Here is a 13,217-nt window from a genome sequence, read left to right as displayed (position 1 = left end):
CCTTATCTTGTTATCTTCACAGTTTTGGAAGAGGGTTGGTTATTTTATTTTTTTTTACATTCATTTACTTTATGTGAAAAGAGTTATCATTTTATGGTATCTTTTTTGGTATTTAAGTAGTTTCTGTTTGAAATCTGTGCAATTCACACCTCACTAAATCCAGCAGCACACTAACACAGCTGTCCTGGAATTTTGAGTTTGCGAGACTCTTTCAAAGCAGTGTGACTCGGCTGAAGAAACTTTTTGTTCTGTGTTACAATTATTCTTCTTAGTTTTTGGCTAGCCTTGGAAACTACAGACCTGACTTTGTTTGTCTTTTAAAACTTATATTGATACCTGCATTTTCTGATATAAAAGTAGTAGTGGTTCTGAGCTCTAAGCTTATGGCACATAAATCAGATGTTCACAGAAGCATCTTGCAGCTCACAGGAGAAGGGACAATGATTTTCTGTGTGGTTTAATGTGTGTGTGGGGGGTTGGAACTGGAAGATTCCATTGATTTGACCAGTATTTTCAAGCTTCAACTGGTTTTGCTGCGTCCCTATCTAAAAAGGGTAGCTGTGATTTTTTTGTTTATTTTCGTCATTATAAGGAAAGTATATTTTGCATTCTTCTATAATAGCTTGTATGCAGCTGAACAAATTCTGACCATATTTACATGTACAGAGCTCAAACTTCTTTTGTTTGAAGAAAATTAAGCACTGAAATTTAACCTCCGCCTCAAACTTGAGAATCTGAGACTGCAATACAGACTTATGATTAAAGTGGCCCTAGCAAGATGCATTTTAAAAAACACTTTCCCAAACAATAAGTGGAAAAGACTGTAAAGCTGTACTTGCACTTTACAATGTCTTCTATTTGGGTGCCTCAAGGAAAGAGTTGAGCCTTTATACAGTCTACAAGTCACTGGGGTTGATTTTTTTTTTTTAATGTATCTAAGGGTGCTTTTGAAATCTTCTGGCTTTCTTTTTGCAGAGTTTTGAAGTGGGCATTCAGTCTCGGCCTCTACTGTTGGATTCATTCCCATGGAATGAAGAGGTGTTTGTGCACAGGGGTGCTGGCAGTGGGGCTTGGAGACTTGTGTTTGATGTTTTATCTAAAGCAGATCTCTGGATTGCTGGGTACCCCAGTGAGGAGCAACTAAGGTCATACATCCCACTGTCTAAAGGTAGGGAGGAAGGATGGAGGAATGCTGACTCCATTCACAGTTCATCCATACTAGCTAACTGTGGTATGCTGGCAAGTCCTCACCCCTTCATCCTCCAGGCAGAAGGTGGCATGAAGTGGGACTAGTGTATCCCCAGGTCTTGCTCCACTGTGGATCTGGAATGACAATGATAAGCACTGGACCTGGACCTGAGATGTGAATAGAGCTTCTCAGCTACCTGATTGAGATGTGCCCAAAGTGTCCTCGTGATTTAGGCTACATTGTGGGGTCTCCCTGGCCTTCAGTTTGGCCCATGGCAATGTAATGAGACAGGGATGATGCTGTTCGATACAACATAAGGCTGGATGGAGGAGTATTTGAAGAACTTTACATGTCAGTAATATAGAATCCCAAAGAACAGTCTGAGAGTGGTAACGTGTTCAGGATCTATGTGACTAGGCCTTTGTTAAAGCTGAATTTGTCAAAAATGATTGTTGGATTTAGGTGCTCCTGTTTTGGAACCTTGATCTGCCATGCCTCAGCCTGATTATTCTGTGTACTGAGATCCTAAAATTCCTTCCAATGGCAATGGAAGTGTGAAATGTTTTACAGCTCTCAATATTATAGCCCAAAACATCTTGTACTAGCCAGCCCAAATGAGAAATTCAAAATTTTCTTTGTTTGGTCAGGTAATTTTTTTATCTGAGATCCAACTACTCAACTACGAGAAGGTAAAGGACCAGAATCTGGCAGGGAATTGAGGATTTGTTTCCACAGTGGAGCTCAGTCTGTCAGATACATTTTTTTTCCCCTCTTCATTTGTAGGTCTTAATCTGTAGATATCAAAGTGCTTTAAAGTGCAGTGTTAAGTATTGTTATCTCTGGGTTTTTTTTTGAAGCTGTGCATATACAACAGTGTTAAAGTGACGAGCCAGACTTCACACAGGACAGTAGCTCAACTGAGGAAAATGCCTAAATGTCATGAGTCTTTGCCTAGTGCTTCTTCAGGCCCTTGTCCTGCAAGCAGGGTATTTTTTTTTTTAAGTGGTTGACTAAAGGCTACCAGTTTAGACACAAACCATATTGACTAGAGGCGAATTATGCATGCAGCAGGATTTGGTCCCCGAAAGAGGAAATTATCTTCCCCCGAAATCATTAGCTTCAGTTGAACTGAGACCTTCGATGTGATGTGGTGGGTCCTTGTCTTGTTTTAAGGACAGCTGCCCCTGTTGAACTAACTTTCTTTACTCCAGCAAGAGCAGCAGCTGCAGTGTAGACATGCCTAAACTAGCTTAAATAGTTCAGGTACTGTTGGCCCCTGAGCCACAGAACCATGGAGTTCAGCATCAGCTTGGTGCCTGAGGATTTTGTCTTGCTCTTTATGAGTTCAGCATTTCTTTACCGTTTCAGCTCAAGCAAGCCTAGCAATATGTTGAAAAAAAGGCTGGTGGATCTGGTACACTGTCTGCACTAGTACTTTTGCCTGCAGAGCTGAGCATGATGCTAGGGATGATTGTAGGAGATAATGCCAAAGGTAGCAGTGTAGCGAAAGCTGTTTTGCCTCTTTCTGCCCACTGTTCTCCCTTTTTTTTCCCCACCCTTCCCCTGGTATTCATCAGGAGCTGCTTTGCCTTTGAGTTCATTTGCTAGGAAACTTCATAGTCATTAAGGTTCTACTGAAGATTATGAATATCTAGGTGTTGGTGAAGGCTTGGGGAACCAGCAGCCTCCTGGAAAAGCTTTTGGCCTTGCCAGACTGTGGCTCTCACCTGTAGAGGTCAGATATGGAAAAATCCAGGACCATTACCCCTGCATCTATTAATATTAATGGGGACCAGGGCAGAAACAGTCCTCATGCCTTCTCTTGAGTCAGTGCCTGGATGGTGGTCTCCCAGCTCAGCCTCTGCAAAAGAGCTGTGTTGAAATCTATAACTCGCTGGCTTTCTCCTGGCACTCAAGGACATGAGCAGGAATGATGCTCCAGGTACTTGAGAGCTAAGTAACCTCTGCTGAGTCAACAGGTGAGGTACCATCCATGTCCTCAGTTTTGTTTTTAGAAACAGCCTCACCAAATAGTGTTTGCGGACAGAGACCCTAAGTAGGCTACCAAGCTGTTACATTGCTAACCTAGCCACTAGCCCTAGTTTATTCTGCAGCAGAAATACAAGCACGCATAGACCAACCCCCAGAACCCAACTCTGAACTCCTCTATCATCTGTCAGAACCCCCAACTTGTTTTTAAAATGACATTTATTTTTGTTAAATTGCAAGAGAGTTGGATGCAGTCAGGCAGTTGTGCTTTCCCTCTCCTTTGTGCACTGAATTTTGTTCACTCGCTTTACATGCCTCAAGTTGCTGTAATGCTGCTGGGAAAGTAATTGCCTTGCACTTTCTCTTTCTGATGCCCACGGGTGACTGTGGGGGACTCCTCCCTGGGCACAGTGTTAAAAGCCCAGCTTTTGCTGCTTTTCTTAAGACCTGGTTATTTCTTTTGTTTTCTTTTTTTTTTCCCTCCTTTTTTTTTTTTTCCTTTTTTTTTCTTTTTTTTTTCTTTTTTTTTTTTGTCAGCTGCCTGTTATATCAATCACAGAGCTGGGATCTATTTATAGGTTGGGACTCAGAGTACTGTGTCCTAGTCACAAAGAGAGGCAGAGACGCAGAGGGGACTGTCGGCTGGTGCAGGCGGAACCAAAAGATATTTAATCAGCAATTAGAAACACCTGAGGGCAAGGGAAATTCTACTCCAGCCTAGAGCTTCATCTCTCAGCCTGCAGCATGTAAGTAGTGAACTTCTACCTTTTATTGCATTTATGGGGTTGTTTTTGTTTTGTGTTTGTTGTTGGTTTTCTCTTTTTCTTTTTCTTTTTTTTTTTTAATCCAAATGTTGCTCTGCACCAATCCTTTTATCTGGGCTAAAAATTATGGCAGCATCTTGGTATGGTTAAAGGTAGTAATTTTTTTTTCTATTTTCACACTGTCAATGGAAGGTCAGTGTGACCCACAAGGAGAAGAGTTGGTTCAGAACTTTGTAGAAATCAGGTGGCTTCACTATTTGAGAGTGGCTTTTTCCTCTGGAAATAAGCAAATGAAAGTTTGAGTGGAGCAGTTTTGTTTTGAGAATAGAAACAGTCAGGTTTGCTGGCATTCCAAAAAGGTCAATGTATAATGTAACTCTGCTTAAGGGCTTACCAAGGACAGGTGCTATTTATCCCATGCTGGTAAAGGCAAACCTGGAAACTTCAGCAGTCCTGTCTTAAAAGAACCAAGCGACACCCTTTTCTCTATTAAAAAAAAAACAAAACAAAACAAAACAACAAAATGACACCTCCTCCCCCCCGCCATTTCATATGAAACCTTCTCTTACCAGGGAGATGAAATGAAGTTTTGCTTTTACTGGATGCATTTATCATTGAGCAGTCGATGTTTCTTTAATTTTAAAAGTCTCAAAGCAACTGAAGTCTCTTCAATGACAAAAGAGGGGTGCAAGTATTTGCGAAGTCGGTGCAGTGGCAATCACTCTCTCATCGCCAATGAGCTCCTTGCTTTAAAGCAGCCAAAATGCAAAATGTTTGAACAATGATATATTTTTGGAGTATTTTTGTTAAGAAGTGTATGAAGAGAGGGAAGACAATAGTTAGTCAGAAATGGTTTCTTATTAATAGCTTTTTAAAATAACATTTTTGTCAAAACACAGATTTTTTTTTTTTGTTTCATATTTTTGCTTCAGAGTTTGGGTTGTGTCTTCTACAAAATTTAGGTTTTATATTTATTTTTAAGTATAGAAAAATATCCTTAATTTCTTGCATTTATAATGTCTGCCCCTAAAACATCAATATTACAATATTTAATTTCCATATGTAAAGATTTTAGTATAAATTTCTTATGAAATACATATTGTAAAAACTTTTTTCTCCCAAATGTACCATTTTTTAAAGTAAAAACAAATAAAACAAAGCTAAATTTGAGGAAATTTGGAGGAACAAATGTCTAATAAAAACAGAATAATAAAACCAGAGCTGTCTCACAGTTAAAATATCAAGTCCTAAGAAAGACATGATAGCTGAATTCCCCGGACTGACTGTAGAAAGGTGATAAATAGAATTGTTCCTTAGCTCATTATTTTGAGTTTCTTTGATATATATTTTACAATACTAGAAGTTTTTAACTTAAGTTCTGGAAACAAAAATACTGAGTACACGTTAATTCTAAGTTTTTAACCATTGGTATAAACACTCCATCTTTCAGCTAGAATTGTAGATATAGGGAAGGCCTTTAGGACAATATGGAAAAACATGGTGAATTTACATAGACAAATAATGCCCAAAATGATCACTACAATACACTGCTGCTGTAAAGCTCCCCTCCCGCCAAATAAACCAAGACTGTCAGCCTGACCATTCTCATCATAAGAAGCTTCATTTTTATTATTAAGGCTTTTTGCTTTACATAAAATGAACATCTTTAAATTATTTAAGCCCCTTTTCTGTTTGTTTTGGCATGATGTTACATTTATTGCCTCTCTGTCACAATGCAAGTTTATTGTGAAATGAAGGGAGAGCAGATTTTTCTGAAAGGCATTAAAGAAATAAAATTGCTGACTCTGTAACTAACAAAGAATCTATCATATAGCTAGTCTGAGGTCCCCCCAAAAACTGAAAACCAAGAGACATCATTGGAAAAATAAAAATTTAATCTTTTTCTTCCATACACAAACAGAAATATCAGCGTGACTATGCTTGGGAATTACTGCAAAAACTCATTTACTGTATGTTTTTGTAAAAATCCAAGCATTCTTGAGAAGTTCTCCAAATATAAAACAAGAAAAGATTTAGTTTTAAGAATTTGTTTGGACTGTTCAGTAGTAGTTTCCATGTAATTGCTGGACTTTATCATTCTCTTTCAACTGCACGTAGGTCTTTTCCTCTGTTAAACCTGCTGTATGTTATATCTTTTTATTACTGCATTTGGAAAAAATAACCAAGTATCTACTGTTCTGTACTGTACCAATCAATGGTTTATGGGACAACGTTTATTTGGAGGGAGGGAGTTATCTGTGGTTAGGGGGAACACTGATGCATCATGTGGAACCAAGTCTTTGTTATTTAGTTTCTGCTTCACTAATGTTTTATGTTTTGTGGACTAAGCAGCTATCAGCCTCCAGACTGACTCATTCTATATGGTATAGTTTGTCATAGGGCTGTTGCATAATTTTTTTTTTTAATTTTCATTCCCTAAAAATGCAAAAAACCTATTTTGTTTCATCCTAGTTTATTTGTTTCTTTGACTGCAAAGTAATGATTGACATGCAGATTCTCTTCTTCACGCCCCTCCTTTCATTGCTGACTGTGACATCTCTTGGGAATTATAAATAAAACCTGTGCCAAATCTGCTGCACAGGTGCCTAGAGTATAGCATGCTCAGGTGTCTCACTGTAAATCCTTAAGAATATGGAGTAAACACTAGCAGGAAAAAACACTCTTCTTGAAACAATTCTGTGTTTTTTAGGGGCCTTCTGAATAAAACCCCCAAAGCCAGCAGCCAGTTATTAAAGGTAGTGTAGCTATCTCTTTCTCTCTCTTGCTCGCTCTTACCTCTTTTATCACTTCACCTGTACATCTGTCCATCTATTTTTCATCTCTCTATTTTTACATTTCATTATGCTATGCTTGCTCTCCCGCTCTCTTCTTTTCGTTTCCTGAAGACACATTTCTATCTGGCACAGAAAATAAACTCAGATTGCGGGTAGTTATGTTAATCTAATTCAATCCTCTGTGGGTTAGGAGTGAAATTCTAATAGTGGAGCTGTTGAGGGCTTTTTTGTTAATGGCTTGGGGATTACATTGAGTTAAAGGCTCATTTCCTAATCAAACAGAGAGGGAGAGAGTGACTCCGAATATTTATGAGTCTCCCAGCGAGAGTTAAACATTGAACTCCAAAAGCAGGATTTCAGTGCTGCAGAAAGAGTTAAAACCCCTCAGGGCTGCTGTGGAGAGGGGAGAAGAAGGAAAAAAAAAGGAAACCAGTTAAGCCATCAGCATTTTCAACTGCTGTGTAACTTCAGTTTGCTGAGAGAAAATAATCATCTCACAGAGCTAAAATGGAAACTGTAGTGAGATATTTAAAACAAAGTCAAGTGATGCTTCAAAAAGGGTCTTCTTTAGTGAAGCAGGGTACATGCAGTGCATGCAGCAGCCTAATAGAAAACTCCGAATACTCTTCAAAATAAGGATTGGAGGGTGGGCTGTCTTTTTATTATTAGTGCCCGAAGACCTGATTTATTTTTTCATGAGTTTTGAGTAACCTTTTCTTAAAAACAGAGAAAAGAAAATATATATATATATATATAAATAACTGTGGATGGTTCAATATCTAAGTTGTTCTGTTCTGTAGACTGGCATCTTTCGAGGCATTTTTTTCTGTCCTTCAGTTTAGCTGGAGTCTTGCATCAAATAGTCTAGTTGGAGAACTGGATTAACTGTCTCAGGAATGATTGACCAAATTAATGCCTGATTGCTTTTGTGATGAGTTCATTGTACATGCTTGGGTAGACCCTGCTGTTGCTGGAAAAGAGCAGGCCTGCCTGCCTGCAGCAAGCAGAGCACATCTGTGTTGCTAAGGCCTGGTGTTTTGTGAACAAGATAGCAGTAGGCTTTTTTTGCCCCAAGCTTGGACTTAGAAAATCTGTCTGCAGCAAGTGTACTGCACAAAATCAAGACCGTGCCATGATCCTGCCTCTCTTCTGTAAAGAGGTCCTGAAAATGAATGGGCATAGAAACCTGCTGTCTTCTAACACGTGGCTGAGTCCTATCTCCCTGTTCCTCAGTTTCCTGTCTGTAAGATGCTACATGGTTGCCATCAAAAGTATTCCAAGATCTACACACAACAATCTTGTATAAATCCCAAATGGTTGGTTCACCCACGGCAAAACCAGCAAATCACTGCCACAGGCGCATCTCTTCAAAACCAGGTTTTTGTGCTGTCAGTGAGAGACAACCCGCTCTGTTTTTTTTTTAGGTTTTGTTTGTTTGTTTGTTTTGGTTTTTTAAATGCATTTGGTAGAAGCTAGCAAAAAGGTTTTCTGATTTTGGTAAGATAAACAGATAAAGGACTAACTTACCTTTAGTGTAACAATAGTGTTGTTCTACACACTAGGTCTGATTTTGGTCTCAGTGACTCTCGTTGAGATGAAGCTCCACGCTGATTACTCAAAAGTGGTAGACTTTGGCTGAAAAACTAAGTTACTGTTTGATTCTGGAGTCCTGTGTATTGATGGTCATCCTGTATACACTGAACTTGGGTGGTTTTGCTGACGTGCCTATCTGGGTGCAGCACCTTGAGGTAACAATTGGCACCTTGCCCTAGTTTAAAAGTTACTTAAAACTGCAACCTGATGTGGATGCCTGAGGCCCCTTTGTGCTCTGTGCCTGGACCTACTGAGGGGAGCACCACCAGCTACAGTGTACTTTATTAAATGCATTTGAAATACATAATAATTGTGTTATTTCACTCTAATAACTTGTACCCACAGCAAATCACTTTGAGACAGGAGCTTTCTGTGGCTAAGCTGAGCACTGTATAACATTTTTACCTACCTTCATCCAGTTCCCATCCCAGTTTCCTTTCTGTTTGCCTCAGCCTCTTCCTCTCCTGCCCTATTCTGCTGTGGCTGTGGCCTGGCAGTTTATACTCAGATTTCCCCTGCTGATCTTTCAGGCAAAATACTCTTCTTTCTCCTCTTTTTGTCCTTTCCAGTGTAATGCTGAATCCTATGAATGACCTGCTGCTATTTACCCTGAAGGTGTCTGCATTTCAGTGCAGCTTTCACTGGCATATATACAGTTTATGAAGAACTGGGGAACTAAAAACATATTTTCAACTTTTCAACAAGCTACATAGAAAGCTACTGTGTTCCTGTTGTCCTCCATGCATGCCACAAGTACTTAAAAAAATATTTTATAGTATTGTAGGAATTTCATGGAAGGAAATACTGTGACTCTTTAAACTTTTACAGCACACGGTTTAGTTGATGTGATGACTTCAATGTAATGACAGTTTTAAAGTCTCAGGACTCTTGAAAGACTCTAGAAAAAGGACCGTGTCTTTAGGGAAAATTACCTTTTTCTAATGGGATAAAACTTGCAACTAAATATTGTTATTTGGATACAGGAAAACGTATGCCCAGCATGTATAAGAGGGAAGCTTAAGTGGCTATTTTTATTCATTAAGGAGTCGCTGCCCTTTACTTTCCCTCAACCACGTGAGATGCGAATGATCCTGCTCACAAGAATTTCACGCTGCTCTCAGAATGGATTCTCTCTCTCTTCGTAATTGTGTTTGCTGGATCAGCAGGAAATGTACTCCAGAAGTTCTTGTTTCCCCAGCCTCCCGTGATCACTTCTTTGTGGTGGGCCTGAGGAAATGACCGGTAGCCATATACTAAAACACAGGCATTTCATCAACCTCCCTCTAAAGCTCACAGGACCTAGAGGGTGACTTTCTGGATGAGAAGAGAGGGTACATCTGTGACCAGGCCTGCCAGACAGCTTTCTTTTTGTTTGCTTTGTTCTCCATCCTCAGGCCTTTCTTTTCCCACAGGTCTCCTGGGCTTTTTAAAATTACAGTTACTCTCATCGGCAGATCTTTCTACTGCTTTCCTTTTAACTAAGAAGTTCTTCCCTGTTGCATCATCTCCTCATGGCATACTACAGGGGATTTCAACCTTTCCCTGTTGGTAATATGAACTCATGTAGATTGATGAAGAGCTCATGTGAATATGGTTTTCTCAGTCATACTTTTTGAACCCACAGTCTGTAGCACTGAGAGTATGGCAACACTGAAGTTATTACCATTGGCAAATGCTGTCTTTGCGTGGGGGAGGACAGCAAGGATTTTGTGAGTGAAGCATAGGCTAGGAAGGGATTCTTTGCATCAGCATCCTCTCTAACGCTTTACCTAAAAGTCATTCTAGGAGCCTGTGTGAAGCCCCACAACTCTTTAGATGGAAAATTCTGTGTACAGCTTAAATGTGTTCATGGCCAATTTTTATACCAAGCTGTTTGTTTCACTTCTATTATTTAATTCTCTCTATGACACAGGCTCCCTGTTCAGTCTAAGGTGAATCCCTTCGCTGATGTGATTTGTTTTGCCCATCTTAAATGGGATTCTGGCTTGCCTGTTCACGATCTATGGAGAATAGAATGATCACAGCAAAACGCTTTGTGTTACTGCAGGCTCTGAGTACAGTCCTATGTTTTGCCTTTGGTAGCACCTATTCCCTTTTTTACATTGCAAATAATCACATGATTCTTCCATTCTTCCTGAGCTTTCTTCCCATACCTCTTACTCTCTCTTTGCTATATAGGATTAAACTTAAATAGGTTCTGCTGTTGTGACTGTCTGTAATGACTGTCCATGCCACCTACTACCTGTGCAGCCCCATTCTGTGGGTGTCTGCTGATGCTCTGGGAGCGCCTATACTCCCTGCACAGAGATGTAAGGGGGGATAGAGAGTTATGGTTCCTTTGGGGCCCTCTATCCCATACAAAGAAATAAGATGCAAGGATGCCTCCATGTGCTCAAAGGGTTGTTGCTGTGCTGAAGTAATGGGCCATACCTCCTTGCAATACTGTGTTCACCTGGCTACGTTACTTCCAGCTCTGTAGCCTCTTCTGGCATGTGGGCTCATGGGATGAGTGTTTAAGAAAGACAGAATTAATGGGGCTGCTGCTATGTTTGCGAAGGGTTAAGTGATGAGGCTTCAGCATCACAGCTTCTCCTGGGGAAGAAGGGCTAGTCAGAAGAATTGATTGTCTTGGCTTATTGATCCTTCAGGAAACAGGACTGAAGTGATAATGCTGTTCCTGCCACTTTGAGGCACTTTGTACCAGCAACATCCTCTGTTTACCTAGGACAGTGCAAAGGAAGAGCTGCTGTGTTGCTAACCCATTCCAGAAAAACCCCATGTTGAGTTTACCACTTGTCTGTCTGTTCCTAGGGAGAGGTCCATGTGCAGAGTGATAGCTCAGCAAGTGTTGTTATTTTATGGTGCTTAACGGAGACGGGCTGCAAATGGTGGTTTGTGAGTTACTATACTGAGTCTTTGTTGGCAGTGTCTTGATCTGTTGCACTCTGTGAAGTCTCAGGCTATCATGTCACAGGGCAACCATCTCTTCTGCCATTTTCTCTCCTGTTGCCTTTCTGGCCAATTGGCACTCACTGTGCAGTTGGTCTTGCTTGTAAGCTGAAAGAGGGCAGTTGAGTGCTTTTGATCCTGTGAGTCCAGCTCTAACTTCTAGCCACCTGTGTGGGCTGATGGGGGCATGCATGATGAAACGTTCTACCTGTTTTGTGCTGAAACTCCGAACCTGCCTTGAGAAGTCAGGCATTCCTTTCTGGCCTTAGGGTGGCAGAGGGAGAAACACCCACCTGCTACAGGAGCTGCTGGAGGAGCAGTGCTTTCTTTTTTTTGCTCAGCTACACCATCCCTAAAGATGCGTGAAACATGGTCAAAGAGCACAGTCCAGCCCTAAGGATCTGTTGGGTGCCCTTGTGCAACCATGGGCCTGTGAGAGGTGGGAGGGGGCATGTGTTCCTGCCCGTTTCTGGGCTCTCAATTGTCCTTGTAGCACAGTGGGCTTGGGAAGCCCTCACACTGTGACCCCTGAGGCACCAGTTGTAGTCGGCTGATAGACTGGGCTTGGCTCACACCCTTAGCTGGACCATTACTGATAACTACAAGGTTTGGACTCTTACCTGTGGAAATAGAAGAGCAGCTTGCTCATCATGTTGTCTCACTTTCTCTCTGCTTTGTGCCTGTACGTGCTTTGCACCCTTTCTGTACGTGCTGTTGTATTTTGAGGAGTCTCAGGCAGGTCTCTGCAGCTTCCCATAGCCAGGTCAGAAGGCCAGGAAAGCTTGGGATGGTTTGGAGGGTCTTTCAAAATCTGGCACAAAGCCAGGAGGGCCAAAAAGCTATTGTGAAATGCTTCTTTATTAAGTCAGGCCAGCTTATATATAGAGATACACAAATAACTTACAGAGCCGTTTAATTACCCTATATAGAATTTCTATACTTAATCTTCTTTGATGTTGCCAACAACTTTAAAGTCAAACATCAAGTAGAGTAATACATCTCCACCATGTGAAAGCAAATGATGAGAAAAATTCCAGGTTTTTTTAAAAAAGAAAAGTGTCTAGATCACGAGGTTTCAGGGAACAACTAAAAAGCAATGCCAACTATCTCCTTTAAAAAAAGTTAAAATAGGGGGATGTGATAAGAATAACCACTAATGTATCATATAGAACATAATTATGTTTATTTTGGGACTTCATCAGTAGTTGAACGTTTGAAGCTCCCAATACTGGGTTTAATGTAGTATGCAACACTGTATATTATGTAATGTAAAATTATTATCTACTACTTAATACATCTCATGTTGTGACTGTTCTACTTCTTTTTAACTAGTTCTCAGACTACGGCTAGGAGTTATACTGGCAGCTTTGGCTGTTGCTTCCATTTTGCCCTCATTGTTTGCATCAAGGCACATTCACTACTGTTGGGGCTGCTGCATTTAGCCATGAGACAGCTTCTGTCTGAAGGTGCTTCCAATCTGATTAAAGACAAGACACTACCAGGGGGTAGAGTCAGTCATGAAGTCTGTGGCTAGAACAAAGATGAGCATAACTGAGACAGGAATATGTGGTAATGTATTGCTGCAAGTTTGGCTTGTTTGGAGTACAGGTGGCTTTGCTTGCTGTGCACTTAACTAAAAGGTAACAGAAAAGAGCATAGGCCTTTTCCTGTGTAAAACCTGCCTAATTCTTTACTTTGCAAAATTAGCACCTCCACTTTCTTAGCTAAGAAGAGAGCTCTTCTACATGTTCTCAGTCTCTTTATACTTGCTTGTGTGTCTTCCCCATTTTTCAAGTGCTGTAGTCATACTACATTTTTATTTTTAAAAAAAGTGCTTTAAATAAACCAAACAAAGCTGCTTCCCCCCCCCCGCCCCCCCATAACACAAAATTAAATTATGGGATTTATTGGTCTCTGCATCATTCGGTGGCAAAGTTA

At 40.5% G+C, this 13,217-nt stretch overlaps 1 protein-coding gene across 9 annotated transcripts in view; it reads left to right on the top strand.

Moving 5' to 3' along the window:
• The window catches only part of ESRRB (estrogen related receptor beta), a 143,756-nt gene that overhangs the window by 7,891 nt on the left and 122,648 nt on the right, over positions 1 to 13,217 (top strand). For 5 of the 9 annotated variants that reach the window (XM_065063831.1, XM_013366993.3, XM_013366994.3 and 2 more), the window contains exon 2: positions 3,757 to 3,924. The exons of the other annotated variants lie outside the window; for them this stretch is intronic. Coding sequence is in view for 1 of the 5 variants with exons in the window: in XM_013366993.3 (XP_013222447.1) it covers positions 3,923 to 3,924 (2 nt within the window). In the remaining 4 variants the exon portion in view is untranslated. The remainder of the gene's footprint in view (positions 1 to 3,756; positions 3,925 to 13,217) is intronic. 9 annotated transcript variants of the gene reach the window in all.

This window comes from Columba livia, chromosome 5, assembly GCF_036013475.1.
Source record: "Columba livia isolate bColLiv1 breed racing homer chromosome 5, bColLiv1.pat.W.v2, whole genome shotgun sequence".
Classification (NCBI taxonomy): Eukaryota; Metazoa; Chordata; class Aves; order Columbiformes; family Columbidae; genus Columba; species Columba livia.
The sequence above is the reverse complement of the archived record's forward strand: the minus strand, read 5'-3'. Positions and strand labels throughout refer to the sequence as shown.